This window comes from Jaculus jaculus, chromosome 1 (assembly GCF_020740685.1).
Source record: "Jaculus jaculus isolate mJacJac1 chromosome 1, mJacJac1.mat.Y.cur, whole genome shotgun sequence".
NCBI lineage: Eukaryota > Metazoa > Chordata > Mammalia > Rodentia > Dipodidae > Jaculus > Jaculus jaculus.
Genome location: NC_059102.1, coordinates 258,678,134 through 258,697,656, shown reverse-complemented (window position 1 = coordinate 258,697,656; position 19,523 = coordinate 258,678,134). Strand labels below are relative to the sequence as shown.

At 43.3% G+C, this 19,523-nt stretch overlaps 2 protein-coding genes across 15 annotated transcripts in view; one reads left to right on the top strand and one right to left on the bottom strand.

The window, feature by feature from the left end:
• Positions 1 to 386: 386 nt before the first annotated feature.
• Positions 387 to 8,476, bottom strand: Yod1 (YOD1 deubiquitinase). Of its 2 annotated transcripts, XM_045152457.1 has the most exons (4): positions 8,281 to 8,476; positions 7,989 to 8,149; positions 6,443 to 7,573; positions 387 to 5,549 (listed from the first exon to the last, which is right to left on the bottom strand). In XM_045152457.1, exons 3-4 carry the CDS (start codon positions 6,783 to 6,785, stop codon positions 4,846 to 4,848), a joined length of 1,047 nt encoding a protein of 348 aa, XP_045008392.1. In that variant the 5' UTR covers positions 6,786 to 7,573; positions 7,989 to 8,149; positions 8,281 to 8,476; the 3' UTR covers positions 387 to 4,845. The 2 variants fall into 2 exon arrangements, with proteins under 2 accessions (XP_045008392.1, XP_004663571.2); XM_004663514.2 differs by lacking the exon at positions 7,989 to 8,149.
• A 53-nt stretch (positions 8,477 to 8,529) lies between these two features.
• The window catches only part of Pfkfb2 (6-phosphofructo-2-kinase/fructose-2,6-biphosphatase 2), a 32,402-nt gene continuing 21,408 nt past the window's right edge, over positions 8,530 to 19,523 (top strand). For 12 of the 13 annotated variants that reach the window (XM_045150589.1, XM_045150578.1, XM_045150534.1 and 9 more), the window contains exons 1-7: positions 8,650 to 8,782; positions 10,009 to 10,119; positions 17,780 to 17,905; positions 18,420 to 18,516; positions 18,854 to 18,920; positions 19,032 to 19,106; positions 19,456 to 19,512. In XM_045150589.1, coding sequence (XP_045006524.1) covers positions 10,029 to 10,119; positions 17,780 to 17,905; positions 18,420 to 18,516; positions 18,854 to 18,920; positions 19,032 to 19,106; positions 19,456 to 19,512 — 513 coding nt within the window. In that variant the 5' untranslated portion in view covers positions 8,650 to 8,782; positions 10,009 to 10,028. The other variant, XM_045150523.1, reaches the window with a different exon arrangement.

Sequence of the window (19,523 nt, the reverse complement as noted above, 5' to 3'; positions counted from 1 at the left end):
CAGCGGTCTCCTTCTTGCTTTGGGAACCTCTGCTTCCCCTGCGTTAAAGCAGCAACTATCGGACTACTGTCATTTTTTATCCTCTCTGACAAGCTTACTTAGCCTGCATTTTTAAAGGGAAAAATTACTTTGCAATGTATGTATTTCCTGTAAACAGCTTGAGTCCAGAATGGCACCAAAGTGAACTAGAAAACGGACAAGAATTAGGTCCCCTGGTCCATAACAATATGGGTTTTAACTTAATACATATTCTATAGCAGTTGTAAAGTCACTCATGTAATCTCAGTAGAAGAAATTCTAAACTTGTTTACACATAACCAAATCACATCTTCAATACCTTTAGGCTCCTATATACAATCTTTTAAAACATAAGCATAAAAGGGCATAATAGCAAGATGCTTATATATTAAGTGGTAATGACAACGTACAGCCAATATATTCTATACTAGGAAATGAAAAGAAAGGGGTTGGGGTAACAAAGGCATTATTTGAACAATTTTTTAAAAAGCATACTTTATGACTAGAATACATCCATTAGATAATCCCTTCCTTTTTCATGGCTCTTTATTCTCCCATCTCTTCCTCTTTTCACTCTAAAATACATTGTAAAGGCTATCAATCTTCCTTGAATACATGTGAATTAAGTCAGCACCTCACAATTCAGTATCAATGTAATACTTTTTTTCCAAGTCAAATATATAAAGCATTGTAAACCAATTTTTGAGAAAAAAAATCAAAACACCTTCTCACAGTCAGGTTCATCTGTACTGAGTGAATGAAATGTATTGATATAGCACTAAGTAGGAAAACATCCCAGAGCTGGGGCTGCAGCTCAGTGAGGGCACTTGTCCTAGCACATAATAAAAACAAAATGAGTTTTGCTAATAAACTAGCTTATTCAAACCAAGTGTTTCACTTTGGACTTAAAATGTTCCTAAATGTTTCCTTAAAATAAGCTTGCTTAGAAATTAAGAGCTTTATGAAGCTACTCTAAAAATTATCATAATGGTACAAAGGCAAATTTGAATACTGAACTGTAAAATTGCTGACAAAGGACAATCACATTACAGAAGTAACATTTCTTATGCTAGGGCACAGACCTTGCTCTCAGTAGTTAACTGATGAATTCTACTGCTATCCAAACATTAGCTTGCACCACTAGCTTCAGCAACACTGATGGCAACAGCGGGTTAAGAGCTGCACTTTTCTCAGTAAGATCCTTATAGGCTATGTAAACTTTTATTCACTATTTTTTAAAGTGCTGCAAATGTGTCTCAACACATGAATGAACATAATTCTTAATATATGGAAGTTTAGAAGGCCACCTGACTTATAAAAAAGGGGGGGGATCACTCTATTGCTTAACTTTACATACTACTCACTGTAATTTTTCCAAAAAGAAACAAGAGGGCAACTTACAACACCATGCTTTAATCTCTACACAAGACAGAAGCTGTTAAGTTAGCAGTGGGCACTTAGGGGAATATGTAGGTGATGTTCATTAATTTCTGATTCTGACTTTACTGGGACTTGAACTTAATGGAATATTCAAATGGTATGATGGTGTTAGTTCTTAACAGGGTCAGGTTGACCAGCAGCCAAGCATCAAAGGTTACACTTGACTATGCCCATTTCTAGTTCATGGAAAGCACTGAAGAATCAGCCATGAACCACTAGCAAAAGTAACATCCTGATGTCTTCATATGGCTAATGGCTGTCAGATCACATGATTCTCAGGGATACTGACTTTTGAAATAACAATCTAGGAGGGCATCTTCATAGTATTCCACCTAATTTTTAAATCCAGAGAAGAATAAGGCAAAGGAAGAGGAGGGGTGGGTAGGAAAGCACAATTTTTATTCTGCCAATAATGTTAAATTGTCCTCATTGTAACTTAAAAAGAAATTTCTGTATGACAGATAAGTAACTTGAATCAATAGGAAAGAGGGTTTCATTCTGCTCCAGTGCAAACTTAGGACATTTCCTTTAACCCTGCTACAAGCACTAAATCCACTGGCTTTTCAAAATTCTTAAAGTGAGAATTTACTCACATTTTAAATAAGTACTTCAAGAGCTTAATAAGTACACATACATACACGTTAAAAAAAAACTAACAAAAAACTCACTAGATTCGGTGAAGCATATACCACCTTCAGTTTAGAATGAGCTTAAGTTTAGGTTTTTAATCCTTAATAGCTAAATGTTCTACAAACAATGCTTCATCTTTAATCTTCCATGATCAGAACAAGACTAATAAAAGTACCAGTACTGAATATCAGCAAATGATTCAAAAGTCACTGTTGACAGTCCATCATGTATGATGGAGGGCAAAAATGAACAAAAACATCAAAATAGAAGAGGGACTAGTTAGAAAGAAGAGGTTCAGTGGAAGTAGGATGGGGAAGAGAGGACTAAAGAAGGTAGTGGGAGGAAATCATGATCAAAATACGTACATGTATGAAAATTGTCAGCAAACTTAAGAGATTCAGCATGTGAATAAATAAAAATTTTTTGGAAAGCCATTGTGGAAAGCCACTTGACTATCAGTTTCTACCTGGTGAACAGATGGCCCAGGTAAAAGATAATAGTAAGGGAAAAGAAAACAAGAGTAAGATATAAGCCCCTAAAAATTACAAAAAAAAAAAAAAAAAAAAACATTTACAATTAAGGGTTCAATTTTTTAAAATACCAAAGTTCTTTTTCCCCCTTTGCTAAATCAATTCACTGTAGACAACACATACTCAATTTTAAAGTGACAGAGATTTATGGTTAAAAACATCAAAACATGTCTGGCATATTGCAACTATTTAATAAATATTTGTTACACAAACTTTTGGACCCAAGATTCCAGAAAGCAAATGTCCAATTTGGCTGCATGAAGTGGCAAGGAAGACAAAGTTTCTGAATAATGATGCAGAAAGCGTAATTTGATAGGCATTATCCCGAATTACATTCTCAACGTATACTTTAAATTTAATAGTTTCTTAGGGAAGTAAGAGTTTAAAAACCACCTACAGCAGATGATAGATGGGAATGTAGACAATTTCATACAATATTCATTCATACATGTAATACGGACAGTTGCCACTGTCCTAAGATCACCAGTGTTATCTTTAAGGCTCAGTAAAAAAGAAAATTAAATGCTTTCAATTTATACTGACCATAATGACTGACATTGCCTACAGAGGCTGTGAGTACAAAAGATACTCAAGAAATGTCAACTGGCCAGGAGTGGTGGCCCACATCTGTAATCTCAGCACTCAAGAGGCAGAAAGGCAGGAGGCTCACTTCAAGGCCAGTCTGGTCTATGTAGCAAATTCCAGGCTAGCCAGGGCTACATAGGGAGATCCTGTCTCTCTGCCTTCCCCCCAAAAACGTCACTGGATGATTTGAAGCATACAATTGTTCACCTTAATGGTTTCCCCCCTCCCCCAAGCAAAAAGTGCTATGGGTTAACTTTAATTTTACATTTGTGGAAAGACTGAAGTGCTTTAAAATATGCTATTGGATGCCCAACTGGGAGGAACTTATTAAAAAAAAGAACAAAGAAAATTTCCTAACAATATACTTCTCCACAATGTATGAGAAAATACATAACAAGTAGAATTTATCATCCCTGATCTTCAGAATAATTAAGAAAAGAGGTAGAAAACTTTATCTGGAAGATCTTGTAGTGAAGCTAAGCTTTTAGAGGGTATTCCTTGAGCCACCAAGCAAATGGTGATACTAGGAAGCAGAATTCTGAGAAAGCTCAATAAGGCAAGAATTATAAAACTTTCATCGTTTGGAAGTGAAGCAAATCCATTCAACAGCACTACACCAATTACTTACAAAGGGAAAGACCAACTAAAAGACTGCAGGTTAGAGATGTATTAACTTGCAGAGATGCGGACTAGTCAAAGAGCCTTTGTGGAGGGATATAGCCAGCATACACTATACAAAAGGTGTTTAAGAACTAACCAAAGTACAGCATTATCACTTGGATGAGATTTTTTTTTTGGAGGAACAAACAGAAAGCCTAGGAAATGAAATCCCTCCAGACAAATCTGTATGTAAAAAAGCAAAAGAACCAGTCAAATTTCAATTTAAAAAACACACCCTGCTTAGTTTTATCTAATGTGACAAAACCAATACATGAATTGTGTTAAAACATGAGGCCAACAGTCTTTTAAAGCTTCAGCAAGCTGCTTCAGGCACCTTTTCCCTTATACATTCTACTTTTGTACACTAGGAATCTTCAACAGGACCCTATCAATTCCTGTGTTAGATAACATTCTCCAGGAACAGACTCATCCTTGTACAAATTGCTTTTCTGATGCACTTAGAAGTGGTTAGATACACATTTATAAAGTTTACCAACTTGCAATATAAAATCATTTTGACAATTTTATCTTCATTTGATGAAATCAATTCATAATTTAGAAACTACTAACTCACAGTTATTAAAAGGAATCAGCTACTGGAGACACTGTGGCATATGTCCAACGGCCTTATACAAAGCCTTCCACATTACCTAAAATGTTTTCTTCTACAAGTGAAAGCTGCTGGGTGCAGGTTTATAATACTACAAGTCAGTCTTCAGGTTAGTGTCAGCAGGTGGCAAAGACCACCTATCCCATCACACTAGCAGAGCAAGGGCTTGTCATCACTGTAGACACACATCTGTAAACTTGCACACTAATTTTAATCTTAACAAGGAATTTCAGTGTCATACTAAAATGGTTTAAGTTAAAAGGATGGTTCAAGCATTGTGTCTTGTCCTGTAGGGTTACGAATAGCTTATTGGAAAACCCAGAGCCTTCTGGATCTGTGAGGTAGTAGGCTCCAACCCTCATCACCAACAGATCACACTTCTCCAAAGTTGGTGTGGCCCGTCTCCTTGGCGTGGTCCCTTGCCTCCGCTTGTCCAGTTAACCCCTTCTGGCACACCATGCATCTCAGGGTGAAGCGGTTCACATCAGTAAACTGTCTCTTTCTTCTAGCTTCATCTGCTAACTCCAGTGCTTGTACAAGAACAATATCATCATTAGAGGAGAAAATGGTCAGAGGAGGGGTATCTGGGTCAGGGAAGTTATGCTGAAGTGGATCATAGTGGATGCCATCATAGATAAGCAGAACCCTTTTGGTATATCCTGCATCTTCCCCGAAACGATCAATTCTTACTGTCTGTGTATCTACTACACATATTTCACATTGATAGAACTTAGACAAAATGGATATTTCAATTGCTCCTCCCCAAGTATCATCCCTTTTGATCCACTCACAGTACTCTTGGTTTGTTTTTCCCAGTATGGCCTCACTATAGAAGTCTGGATCGCTTGCTACAATTTGTGCTATGAGTCGTCTCATCTCAGGGGCACAGGCTGGATTCAAGACTCCTCCTTCAACGACATAGTACACACTGGTAAAGAGGCAAGAGTTGTCTGCTGGGACGGAGAATCTGGTAAGCACAGGCAAAGTTTCCCTGACATAACTAGGAGCACCATGGTTTGAAAATGCAGGTGAAGTTTTGGGTCTGGTTTGGTCTTCTTCAACAATCAGCATGTCGCCTGTTAAAAATAAAACAAATCCAGAACTGCAGAGAAATTACAGATGAAATTGGGTGTTTATTAGTCAACTGTGCAAATTACAAACCAAGAGTTCAAGCATAAAGTGGGCTACTAAAGGGAACACTTTGTAAACAAGTGACTAGGAACATTTTCGGTTCACTGTACATAAAGATGAAAACAGAACAAAGAACAAAACATTTCAAGTTGTATCCCAATTTAGTGAAGGGAGCTGGGAGATAAAAGATACAATCAAAAACAAATTTTCCTTATATATTTTTCATTTTAAAACAATTGTTTCTGGTGTTCACCACGGGTTATGATCGTTTTTAACTTGCCTACACTACCCAGCATTTACAAGGTCCTTGACACAAAATGTAACAGCTTCTTATCAACGTTGATGTTCAAGTTTGAATACAGGGCAGAAATAACTGCTGTTGGTTATAACTTGAAAGGACTTATGGCGGTTGGATGTTTTGACACTCTAGAATAAGTATATACGTCCGAGTAAGTGTACATGAAAGGAACTACAAAAATGAATGAAGACATCTCAATCGCTGACTTACTAAGATAGGAAAAAAAAGAACACCAGGTTAGCAAAGGGCAAGCCCTGCATTTTTATAGTTTTTGGAAAACCTGAGAAAAACAAAATGAATGAGGAGCTAGTTTCGAGGTTAATCTAAAAGCAGAGGGGGACTCTTAAAAGTTCGGGGCTTCTCAACATGTAAAAGCAAGGACTTGCTCGACACTGGCTCTGGCCTGTCCGGAGTTCGCGGTTCTTTGATCCATCCTGGTCTGGTCCTCAGCTGACCCACAGGCACCTTACCTCGACTGGTTTCTCCCCCTCTCTCAACGTCCTCCCGGGCCTTCCCTGACCCCGGCCTCCGTTCCTGTACCTGACTGGATGGGCAGGTCCCCCAGGGTGGTGTTCCCGTCGCTGAGATCCAAGCACTCGGGCGGGAATCCAACGAGGATTCGCTGACTGCCCGGAGCGATGCCGGTGATGGCGGCAATGTGGCTCTGAAGTTCCTGCAACCGGGTCCGGCTGGACAGCCCCTGCAAAACATGGGTGCCACCCTTGGCCTTGCAGCGGAGCCGCCACATCGCGTCTGTCCGGCCGTCCACCGGCCACACGCCGGAGGAGCCAGTTTTGGTCCCAGGAACCGACCCGGAGACGCCGCCAGGACAACCTGCGGCGGGCCGAGCGTCAAGATGGCGGCCCTTCGCGCAGCCAAACATCGCGAGACGTTGAGGCGGTGGCAGTTCTCCCGAGACTTCGATCTGGCTGCGGCCTCAACCCTTTAATAAGCTCCAGCACTCTTAAAGAGACAACTCTTATTTTATCCCCCGTCGCTAAGTTGCTTTTCCCTAGCCCCGCGGTTCTTGCTACGGGTGGGGCGAGCGAGGGGCTCTCCGCGTGGTAGCATATAAGCTGGAGGGAAGAGGGCGGGGAAGGAGGGCGTGAGCTTGGCAGCCTGGAATGTAACCTGGCACTCTGGTCCGAAATGATGGGATGAGTTCTTCCCCAAAACACCAGGAAAAACAGAATCATAGTTTGAGAAGGTAAACAAATGCCAAGGATGGTCAGTGACTCAAAGGACCTGTCAAACAATCAGACTCCAAACACTGACTCATTAAGGTGAAGGGGAGGGGCTGGGCGACTGGCCCTTCCACCTGCGTGAGACTGACTTGAAGGCGTCCATCTGTCACCTCAGAAAACACTGCATGAGGTCAGTGTCCGTGCCTACAGCAATTGCCTCATCCGGGTGATGACAGCATAAAAGAGGCATCCCGGTTCCGTTCCTGAGTCTACAAATACGAGGATACTTCATGCCTGCCTTCGGTGTGACAAGTCCTCATGGAAGTGGAGAGAAGATGAGAAGACAGCCTTTGACACTAACCCGGTTTTCAACTCTGCATATATATACTTCAGCCTGAAGCTGCCTTGCAGATTGTTGAGAGGAAACGCTGAATGGATCGAGTTTATAGCAGTGAGAGGGCATACATAGGACAGAACGCCCTGGGAACTGTAAAAATAAAAAGAAAAAAGAAAGAACTACGTACTTAAACTTTTTTTTTTCCCAAGGATGACTTTAATTCCCAGGTGAAGGAGAAATGATGGCATCCCCGAGGTTTTGTTTGCCAAGAAATCCATCACCATTGCTCCTTGCACATCCTTGGTCAAGAACCGCAGATCTCGCCCTACCTACAGTGGATTGAATGAGTACAGACGGTCGTGCTGGGGCCACTCTGTAAAGTGTAGCTCCCGTGGCACGTGTCAAGTCCACGGTGACAGTCTCTACCTGTGGATGAATGACATGAAGTCTCTGTCTCCCCCCCCCCCCCCGTCTTTTTCCAGGTAGGGTTTCGCTCTAGTCCAGGCTGACCTGGAATTCACTATGTAGTCTCAGGCCGGCCTCGAACTCACGGCGATCCTCCTACCTCTGACTCTCGAGTGCTGGGATTAAAGGCGTGCGCCACCACGCCCGACTGAAGTCTTTGCCTCCCTTCCCAGAAGCTGGCGCATTTTTCTCCTCGGTTCTTGAAGATAATGCACGATAGGCTGGGCACAGTACGGGGAAAGGAAGGTGGCTACCGGTCACCTGGAGGGCGTGAATGGGGATGCAGGGAGGCCCCTGACTCAGAGCATCGGTGACTTAGGTTCCGGGGTCTGACCTATGGGAACCCCGGAAGGGAGCATCTACGGACATAACGTAAGGTGTGATCTACTCACGAACTGTGGTAGCCAGCCAAGCCCCTTGAACAGCTGACGTCCACTTCTGCGGGGCCATGGAAGTTAACCTGGCAGGCACTCAGGACTGAAGGCGTTAACCTTTTCTGAACCACTCACTCACCCTACCCGACCGCTGCTAGTAGTCCGCTCTCTCGCGAGACTCCGGGAAAAGGCTGAAGCTTTCCACTAGCCCCGCCCCCAGCGCTCGGTTACCAAGCAACGATGCCACCGAGCTCCAACCGGCTGGCAGCCTCGCGAGCAGGCGGCGTCTCGCTTTCGCGCTCCTCGGGAGGAGGCAGGTGGGCGTCCGCGCGGAGCCCGCCCCCTGCCCCGCAGGTGCTCCATTGGTTGACAGTTTCTTCAGGTGAGGCCTGACGCGCGGGTGGGCGGAGCCGGGCAACCCACGTGATTTTCCCCGGCGTCCCAGCGCCGCGACCCCAAGTCGGTGTGGCAGCTCGGGGCGGCTGTGTGCCCGCGGAGGACGGTAGGAGAGGTGCCAAGGGTGAGCGACAGCTGCGCAGCGTCTGGGAGCATCCGCGGGGCGCTCTGGTCTGGTCGGGGGTTGGGGGGGGGCCCGTGCGCCCGATTGAGGTGCTGGGCGACGGTGCCTCGCCCTTTCGGGGAGTGCCAGCCGGCTGACCCGGCCCGCGTGCAGACCTTCGGGGACCCAGAGCGACAGCTGGTGTTGGGATTGAAGGATTTGTGCGATCGGAGGCAGAGCAGTGCAAGATCTTTGGAGAAATAGTACCTTATTCCCTCAAGAGCCCTTGGGTTTCTGGGTTTTTTTTGGGGGGGGGGGTTGCAGGTGATATCAAGACTTAAGGCTTATTTTGCCGGTAACCTTAGGTAAGACACCTACCTCCACCGAGCCCCGTGGGATGACTAGGAGGAGAAGGTATGGAGGAGGAGGGCTTGAGAATAAGAACAGCAGATAAATGATAACATACTAGAGATATCTCAGTTTTTCCTTCAGAGAAGATGTTTGCGTCCTCACATCCCGGGAGCCCCACACATACCTCCCTGTGACCTCTTCTCTCAGTCTCCCCTTTTTCCCCTCAGGATTGAGTCCGACCTTTGAATTGGAATTACTTCCTTGATATTACACTTGATCTAGTCTCATCATCACTCTGCTAATTGCCCTCAGTTCTCCTCAGATGCTTAAAACTACAATCTAGCCGGGCGTGGTGGCGCACGCCTTTAATCCCTACACTCGGGTGGCAGAGGTAGGAGGATCACCATGAGTTCAAGGCCACCCTGAGATTGCATAGTTAATTCCAGGTCAGCCTGGACCAGAGTGAGACCCTACCTCGAAAAACCAAAAAAATAAAAAAATTAAAAACTAGAATCCAAGGTCAGGAAGAAAACTGGACAAATCATTTAAGTAGATTAGCCTTGGGTTTTCCAATTCTGTAAAATGGGAAGAGGTAATGATGGTAGCAAAACCTTCCTTAGTGAAGGTTTATTGCAAGGATTTGCAGGATTAAGTTATCTGAATGTAAAGGATATGAAGAAGTAAATGCTCAGTTGGAGTACGTCTCTGTAGGTGAGGAGGACGACTCAGGAGGCCCATGGCTTACCCAAGTGCGTATGGCTGTGAATTGGAAGAAAGAGGCTGAACCTGACTCCTGGTGGGGCTCCTTCATTACACTGATTCTCTTGCACAGAGTGTTTTTAGGAACATCATCTTTCCCTCCCCTTCCTTGAATTTATTTTCTCTCTCCTTCCTAGGTGCCTTCTGAAGAGCGACCATGTCTGAGAATTGTACAGCTTTCACAGGACACAGCAGCAATAGCAGTAAACCCAAAACTCCAACCCTTCGAACGACAGGGAAGCCATGCTGTGAGTTCTGGGAGAGGGAACCGTCTGCTGCTGCCTTTTGGAATTTTATCAAGGGATTATAGTTGCGATTTGAGACTCAGCTGGTGGGAGGGAGAAATAATTCTTTGATAGGGTGATTTCTTTTTTATTAAATTAATTGATTTATTTCGAGACAGGATCTTGTTATGGACTTCTGGCTGGCCTGGGTAATTGTGGCTGTAGCCTATTCTGGACTCAAGGCAGTTCTCCTGCCTCAGCCTTCTGAGTCCTAGAATTAATAGGCTTGCGTCACCATACCTGACTTGACATGGGAATTTAAAAGTCTCCATTGCCAGGCAATTTCCTGTTTAAAACAAGTTGATTGTGAAATGTCTGTCTTTGGGGCTATACTGCTATGTGGCCCAGTAGTTTCTTACTGCTGTTGGCAAACTTGGTTGATGTTGGAAGCCAGAACAAGCGTGATTGTGCACACAGAACTACAGAGTGGCAGGATGCAAGGATGAGACGGGTTGTCACTGTCTCTGCTTTCCTTTATCTGTTGGGCCAAGCTCTAGAAAGATGCTGCTCACTGCAGAAATTGCAGGTAGAAGCCAGTATGGTGGTACACATCTGTAATCTCAGCACTTGGGAGATGAAGGGAAGAGGGTCAGGAGTTCAAGGTCATCCTTGGCTACATGGCTGTTGCACGGTAAGCCTGGGTTATGTGAGACATTGTTTCATAAACAAGTAAATAAGTAAATTACAGGCAGGAGCTTGTTCCTTCCTGCAGACTGAGGTGAATGAGGCCTGTTGTGGGGTACCGTGTCTTGGACCCCTTTCTCACTAGTTTAGCCTTTGCATTTTATAGGCTCTTTTACAGTGGCACTTGAATGCCTGCCTTTACACAGGTGGGGCGGCAGGGGAATGAAGCATCATTTATTGTGCCCTTGAATGTATGTTGCTAAGCATTGCTGTAGAGCTTCCCAAAAGTCCATGACATTGGTTCTCAGATGTTTCTGGAAACCTCAGGAATATTAACCATTCTTGCTATTCCTGGGTATTTAGTGTGAGTTTTGAACACTTATCATTCAGTTTTTTGCCCTGTAGTAGCTATGAGTATCAGTAGGTAGAAGGAGCCAACTAGCGTGAGACCAAGATCTACCTCAAGTTTAAAGTTTTCCCCAGAGGCTGGACCTTGATGTCATGCTCTTGTCAGTTTTATGATTACTAATGATATTCTCTCTTCACCTAGCAGTCATAAGACATGCTGGGCAGAAACAGCTTTTGTTGAGATATGATACTGAGTTTGGCACACGTCTGGGATCAGGGAGTCATTTCTTGGCCAGGGCAGGAAATCAGGAACTAAGGGCAAAATGCTTCACCCAAGAGAACAAGTATAGCATAACTCTTTTTTTTTTTTTTTTTTTTTTTTTTTTTTTTTTAATTTTTATTAACATTTTCCATGATTATAAAATATATCCCATGGTAATTCCCTCCCTCCCCACCTAGCATAACTCTTAAGTGTAGCCTCTTGAGTCCAACTGCCTGGGGCCTTGAACACTGGTTTTACCATTTCCTCCTGTGTAGTCTTGACCAAGTTTCTTAACCTCTCCCACTACAGTTTATTCCTTTCTTAAAAGAAACAAATCCATCCTTTCCTTGCTTTGACAGGATCTCACTGTGTAGCCCAAACTGTTCTTTTTGTTTGCTTGCTTTGTTTTGTTTTGTCTTTTGAAGTAGAGTCTAGCTCTAGTCCAGGCTGACCTGGAATTCACTATGTAGTCTCAGGGTGGTCTTGAACTCATGGAGATCCTCCTTCCTCTGCCTCTTGAATGCTGGGATTGCTTAAACATGTGATTTTCTTCCTTCAGATTCCTGAGTGCTAGAGTTATAGGTGTGCACTACCACTCCCAACCTAGTTTTCTCCTTTATAAAGAAGAGATAAGAAGTTTCCCCCAAGTGTGTTGTGAAAAAATTAAATGAAGATATTGGCAAGCACTCAGATGATGAGGTGAACTGCCTCTTGTTTTCATTCCTGAAAAAAAATACACACACACACACACACACACACACATATGTATGTGTGTGTGTATGTATGTATGTATGTATGTGTGTGTATATATATATATATATATATATGTATATGTGTGTGTGTGTGTGTGTATATATATATGTATATGTATGTATGTGTGTGTGTGTCCTGACCCTCTTCCCTTCATCTCCCAAGTGCTGAGATTACAGATGTGTACCACCATACTGGCTTCTACCTGCAATTTCTGCAGTGAGCAGCATCTTTCTAGAGCTTGGCCCAACAGATAAAGGAAAGCAGAGACAGTGACAACCCGTTTCATCCTTGCGTCCTGCCACTCTGTAGTTCTGTGTGCACAATCACGCTTGTTCTGGCTTCCAACATCAACCAAGTTTGCCAACAGCAGTAAGAAACCACTGGGCCACATACACACACACACACACACACACACATATATATGAAGTAGATTCAAATGCTGCCAGCAGCTCATCATATAAAAAAGTCCTGAAAATAATTTTTTGGAGAAGAATGTTTTCTACTCTTGTTTGGCAATATTGTAACCTATATTTTATGATCCAGGATGTGCCCTTAAGGGGTCTATACTCCTATTACTAAGATATATAATCCAAAAGAGAGTAGAGAGGGCTGGGGCTGGGAGGCAGAGCTGGCTGAGTCCCGTGGCCAGTTCGTACTCACAGCCCTCCTGTCTGCCCTTCACTGCTGGAACTCTTCTGCTCTGAACGCTTTGGATAAAGGAAGCAGTAGCTCCAGGTCTCTTGTGTTCTGTAGACTTGTTCCTACTTGTGGCTGTAATTTCTCCTTTATGGTTTCTACTTTCATCTGCAAACTACTTTTTCTTCAGCACTCTGGGTGGTTCTGAAACTACTGTCCTTTATGTGCCCCACTCTCCTAACCTCCTAGGTGGACTGTGAAACTGTAAGAGGTCTTAGCCAAAGAAGAATGACTCTACAGTTAGGAGAGTATGTATTTATTTATATCCTTTTTCTCTGCTGTGTTCAGAGACACGTGAGTTTTAATTTTTCAACATCTGATGCTGGTGCACCCTATTAAGAATGAAAGTAGATTCCTACTTTAACTAATCAGTTCTGCTACAATGTTCTTAAAACAACAGAAAACCTTACTATATTGTAGATATCTTTTCCACATTGATAAAGCCACACCTCATTTAGGAGTGTGAGGGGAAAGTGCCTTGTTATAGACTCTCTATCTACTTTGTGTTCACACCAGCAGTGGCTTTTTTAATAGCTTGACTATTATTCCCTTGCTGCTAATTACACTTTCCTTGCTAATTTTGAGTCTGGGAAGTGAGTGGGTTTGAGGACAGCAGGGCTAAAGAATGACTATGGGGAACCTCCAAACCTCCAAAGGAGCATTATTAGGGGATCAGCTGCTCCAGGGAGGGAGGCAGGTGTGCTGGCTGGGGTCTTTTTAAGTACTCAGATGAGTGGTTTTGGGGGTACCCTGAAAACAGGAAGGGGGAGATCCTATGTATTTTTTTTTTCCAAGGTAGGGTCTCACTCTAGCTCAGTCTGACCTGGGATTCACTCTGTAGTATCAGGGTGGCCTCAAATACTTATTCTTATCCCCCTTCCTCTTCTATATTTGTTTTCCTTTAATTTCTTTAAAACTATACATAGAATAGCTATGGAGCAGACAAATGTACCTTTCCCTAAATACAAAGCAATACAGGTTCATGAAAATCCAAATAATACAGAAAAACTGAAAGTGGAAAGTAAAAGCTCTACAATCTCTCCATTTCTGCTAAATTTGATTCTTTTTTAAAAAATTTATTATTGGCAACTTCTATAATTATGGACAGTAAACCATGACAGTTCCCTCCCACCCACTTTCCCCTTTGCAACTTCACTGTCCATCATATCCCCTCCCCCCCACTAGTCTCTTTTATTTTGATGTCATCATCATTTCCTCCTGTTATGAATATCTTGTATAGGTAGTGTCAGGTACTGGGAGGTGATGGATATCCAGGCCATTTCGTGTCTGGAAGAGCACGTTGTAAGGAGTCCTGCCCTTCCTTTGGCTCTTACATTCTTTCCGTCACCTCCACAATGGACCCTGAACCTTGAAAGATGTGACAGAGATATTTCAGTGCTGAGCACTCCGCTGTCACTTTTTCTCAGCACTGTGGTGCCTTTTGAGTCATCCCAGAGGTCACTGCCATCTGAAAAAAGAAGCTTCTCTAACCAAAAGTGAGAGTAGATTAATATATGGGTATGAACATTAAGAGAAGTGCTTACTGGGCATTTTGGTGATCATAATATATGAATTTAGCGAGACACTAGCAGCCGTTACACCCCTAGAGCTCATGACTCCCCCCATCATAGGTTTTCAGTATCAGGCATGTATTTCCTCCCATGGAGCAGGCCTCCAGTCCAAAAGAGAGCAGTCGGTTTCCCCCATAACAGACATGCCATTATTGCACTGATTGGCTCATTTGGCCTAAATTTGATTTGTCTAGACATTTTATTCTGGCATGTCCTGTTAATGATAACTCATTCTGTACATAGTTTATTTTGCTTGACTACTATTTCTTTTTATGAAAACATAGTAAATTTTGGACTCCTTTTTTTTTTTTTTTGAGGTAGAGTTTTACTCTAGTCCAGGCTGACCTGGAATTCACTATGCAATCTCAGAGTGGTCTCAAATTCATGGTGATCCTCCTACTTCTAGCCTCCCAAGTGCTGGGATTAATGGTGTGCACCATCATGTCTGGCTTGGACTCTTTTTGTTAATGTTGGTAAATCCAGATTTACCACATTCTGCTTTGTATGGTTCTTACTGAGAGACAATGAAATTATTCCCAACTTTTCATTATCCTAAAGATTGCTTCATTGGTATTTGGTTGCAGTTATAGGAACTTTGCTATTTCATGCCTATCAGTCAAATAGCAAGAGAAAATCAGTTTTTATGACTTCTGATCAATAAAAATAACACTAATGATATGTGCCTTATTGGCTTCATATTTCAAATTATTTGGCCTGTTTAGTGTGACTAGTGGGAGAAGTCCTTGGCCATTGAATGACTGGGATCCATTGTCCTAGACTTCCTTCCAAATTAGCAGAGATCCATAGTCATGTTTACCATGAAGTTTCTTCTGTCAAGTGTTGATGTGGAACCCCAGCCAGCATTGGCAGTCCTGAGACCTTACCTTGACTTTCTGTTGTGGGACTGTGGGCAAAATTCTTCTTTGGGCTAGATTTTTTTTTTCCATTTATTTTTATTTATTTATTTGAAAGAGAGAGAGAAACAAAGTGAAAGAGGCAGAGATAGAAAAATGAGTATGGGTGCACCAGGGCCTCCTGCCATTGTAGAATAACTCCAGATACAAGTTATCTTGTGCTTCTTACTTTACATAAGTACTGGGGAGTCACCGCAGGCCATCAGGCTTTGCAAGCAAGCATCTTTAACCACTGAGCCATCTCTCCATCCCAAATTTTTCCATTTATGTGAAGGAAGTTGTCAAGCCTTCTTGTCTAAGCATTCTTATGAAGTAAAAATGAGCTGAAACAAGTTAAACTTTTCAAGGTTGAAACTAGTTTCCATTGTGTGTCAAAGAGATGGTGTTACAGCGGCTCTGGAGTTAACTAGCGTGAAATTCGTCCATTCAAATTAATGTGGTAGGCTTTGCTTTTTCAGATAGTACACAATGTTCCTAATTTTGTCAGTGTGGCAGTTTGAGATAGGAAGTATGGTTTAGGTTTTCACTCCAGAAAATGGAAGCCCTGATTGCAGCAGGTGGACAGGAGGGGGTTCCTGGGCTGAGACTAGAAGTGAGGGCTGGAGGGCACAGTGTGCAGTCCCTGTTGGCCCCGCCTCATGTTTTCTTTTGTTCTTGGCTTTCTCTGTATTCCTTGACTCCCTGGTTGCTTTTCTAGCAGCTACTGAGTTTTAAGCTGGGGAATGATAATAACACCTTTGGGGGAAGTGCCTAATGGGCTGGAAAGTGTGGACAGAGCAGGCCTTGAAGTGCAGGTAATGAGCCAAATCATGGAAGATCCAGATGAGTGTGCATTAAACTGGAGAACATGAAGACCCAGGGGGGTGCAAAGTGTGGACAGAGCAGGCCTTGAAGTGCAGGTAATGAGCCAAATCATGGAAGATCCAGATGAGTGTGCATTAAACTGGAGAACACGAAGACCCAGGGAGTTTAATACCTGAATCTGATATGAGGCAGTCCTGACTCTTGTTAGTGGTCAATGATGAGAGACTGATGTCCACAGGCACTGCAGGGGTTGTTTACTTATCACTGAGTGCCATCTGGATAGAGCAAAAACTATTTCTGTTGCCTCATTCCCTACTTTGGAGGGCCTCCTGTTTAGAGTACAAGGGCAGAGATCCAAAAACCCCAGCCTTCTGGGCATCCATCTATCCCACACCATGAGGGCCGTTCTGGCTTCCCAGTACTTCTTGCCACCCTCACTCCTTTCCTTTTGGGGTCACTTCTGTCTGTCCACTTCTCCATTGAGATCTTTCAACACTTTTTTTTTTCCCCAAAAGATGAAACACCAATTTTTCCTACAGATACCTCTGTCCTCAGACCACCTAGCTCTTGAAGAGAAGCAGCCACAACTTGCAGGTCTCATTTTGAAGAGGGGTTGATGGAAAACAAAAGGTCAAGGTGTTCCTTCCTTTTCCTCTCTGTACAAGGTCTTTCTCCAAGGGAAGAGGTGGCAGGGCCTGAGGCCCCAATCCCATGGTCGTAGTTTGGTTCTTGGCTTCAAGAAGGGGCTGAGCAGGAAGCAGTGCAGGTAGGACCCTCCTCCTTCTCTCTTGCAGAATGGCTAGGGAGGAACCAGCACTGTGAGCAAGCTGAGGAGGGGCCTCTTGTGCAGGAAAGTCATCTAGAAAGCATAAAGTCTGGATTCTTGTGCAGATCTACCTTCGGCTCATTAGGTACCTAGCAAGTCAGGGCTCTGAGCCCACCAGTCTAGTGCTACCTATGTTGGCAGAAGAGCATAAATCACTTCCTAAGTAATGGTGGGCCCAAGGTTGTTCCTACCCACTAGGTGTCTTGCTTTTCTATGAACCACTGAAGCAGGCTGATGCTGATGTCCTTGTGCTCTGTTCTGAGCCTTAATGAGGTCTGTTCAAATCTTTATACAACAAGTTACTAAATTTCACTGTGGTTTGTAAATTCACACTTAAGGAGAGGAGCTCATGGCCTGAGTGTAGAGGCCAAGACAGGTTGAGGCAAGGTTCTTCATGCAGTGGACCAGCAAAGTCCTGCCTGCAGCTCTGAAAGGATGCATGACAGCCTCATGATAGAAGCCAAGTTCAGGACCCATAGAATAATAGGAACATTTCCATACCGCTAAGCATTCCTCGTGTCATGTAGGTGGCATGATTGCTTTCTTACTAGTCCTTGCTACTTTTTCTTTCCATTCTGGGTACCTCTGTAAAGACCTTAGCTACATGGGGAAAAATATGTCTTGGTTTGGATACTTTCTGGAAGTTTGCATGACCCACTTTCAGGAGGATATGCCCAGCATTGCTTCCATTAGCCATCTCACTCTTGGACCTTGGCCTTCTAGATTTATGAGAATTAAGTAAGGGTTTAAGTATGAAGCTCCTAGACCAGTTTATAAACCTTACTGGACTCATAGGCACTTAAATCTACTTTTCATTTTCTTCTAGCATGGGCCTCCTACATGACCAATTCTCCAACTCTAATTGTTATGATTGGTTTGCCAGCCCGGGGTAAAACCTATGTATCCAAGAAACTAACACGCTACCTCAATTGGATTGGGGTACCCACGAAAGGTAGGTGTGCCCTATTCTTTGAGAAGAGAGTGATAGTTTGGGGGCCTCCTCAGGTCTTAAGAGACTTGGTCTTCCTGTCATCAAGGTCCTATGGTGCTTTTGGTAGAAGTAATGGTCACTTCCTCGCTTACTGGATTTATTCTGTATCTAGATTTCTCTCCTCCAGATTTGGGCAGATTGGCCTAGTTTTGAGGGAATGCCTTTGATGGAAATAATAAAAATTAAATGTGAATAAGACTCTACTTTCAAAACCCCTGTCAAATGCATCATGTTATCTAACCCTAGCTATGTCCTGCTGAAATAGAGTGGCTCAGGAAATAGAAACTCAAGATTTGTTCAAAAGTCAGGACTTGAACCCAACTTCTTAATTTAATATTGTTCTCAAAATTGCATGGTACTTTTTTCATTCCATTGGCCACTCTGACCCTAAGCCAAGAAATCCCCCTAAAGTCGGGGGGGGGGGGTCATTAGATTGTTTATGCTGCTGAAGCATTTGATTCTCTACCTCCTACAGTGTTTAACCTTGGGGTATATCGGCGTGAAGCAGTTAGATCCTATCAGTCCTATGACTTCTTTCGGCATGACAATGAAGAGGCCATGAAGATCCGCAAGTGAGTTGTTTCAAAGGTCTGACCTCAGCCATCACGAGACTGAATATAATAGACTTATGTTTCTCATTAAACATCTTTTGGGGAGGATTTTACTGGAAATTACTCAATGGGATGGGGAGGTCACTTTGGGTTTGAGTGGGTAGCAGACAGGGGAGATGCTTATATGCAAAGCCTAAAGAGGAGAAAGGTGTATAAACTTCAGTGGAAAGTTGAAAGACCTAGTTAGGGAAACATTTGACCAGTGGGAAACTGCGAAAGGATGTGATTCCTATCACCATGTGTGTCTCTGGCTTTGTTTGAACTCAGCTCTTGCTAATTTCCCTTGCTCTCATGGCAGACAGTGTGCTCTGGTGGCACTGGAAGATGTGAAGGCCTATCTCACTGAAGACAGTGGACAGATTGCTGTAAGCCTTGTCTGCTTCTTCTCCACTTTTTCACTGCCCTGGCTATTTAGCCCCACTTCAGGTGGGGCTCCATTTCTCTCTCCCCATTTACCTTGTGTGCTTTCTGCCCAGGTGTTTGATGCCACCAATACCACCAGAGAAAGGAGGGACATGATTTTGAACTTTGCTGAGGAGAATGCCTTCAAGGTGGGATCTGACTTTATGGAAGAGCAGAATGGATCAATGGAGGTGGGGAGTCAGGATGGGACTGGGGATCTCTTGACTCTGGACAGCATAGGATTGGACATCTGCTTCTCTCCTCTTGGGTCTTACCCCCATTCCTTGAGTATTTTCTTTCATGTCCTTTTTAAGATCTTTAGCCTGTATGTCTGGGACCCAGGGAATGTGGTAAGAGCTAGTTTTAAGTTAGGAGACTTTGATGGTCATGTTTATGAAGAAAATCCTGGGAGATGTGGCTGGAGGTAGGTGAGCATGTGCTGTCAACTAACAGTCTGGCATTTTGGACTTAGTTATCATGCCTATTCTCCGCAACCAGGTATTCTTTGTGGAATCTGTCTGTGATGATCCTGATGTCATTGCTTCCAATATCTTGGTGAGTGACAG

Bases quoted from the DNA above. Each gene is read 5' to 3' on its own strand.
- Yod1 (XM_045152457.1), bottom strand. From the start codon at position 6,785: ATGTTTGGCTGCGCGAAGGGCCGCCATCTTGACGCTCGGCCCGCCGCA. The intron at 5,550-6,442 runs GTACAGGAACGG...TATTTTTAACAG, and splicing joins GGACCTGCCCATCCAGTCAG to GCGACATGCTGATTGTTGAA.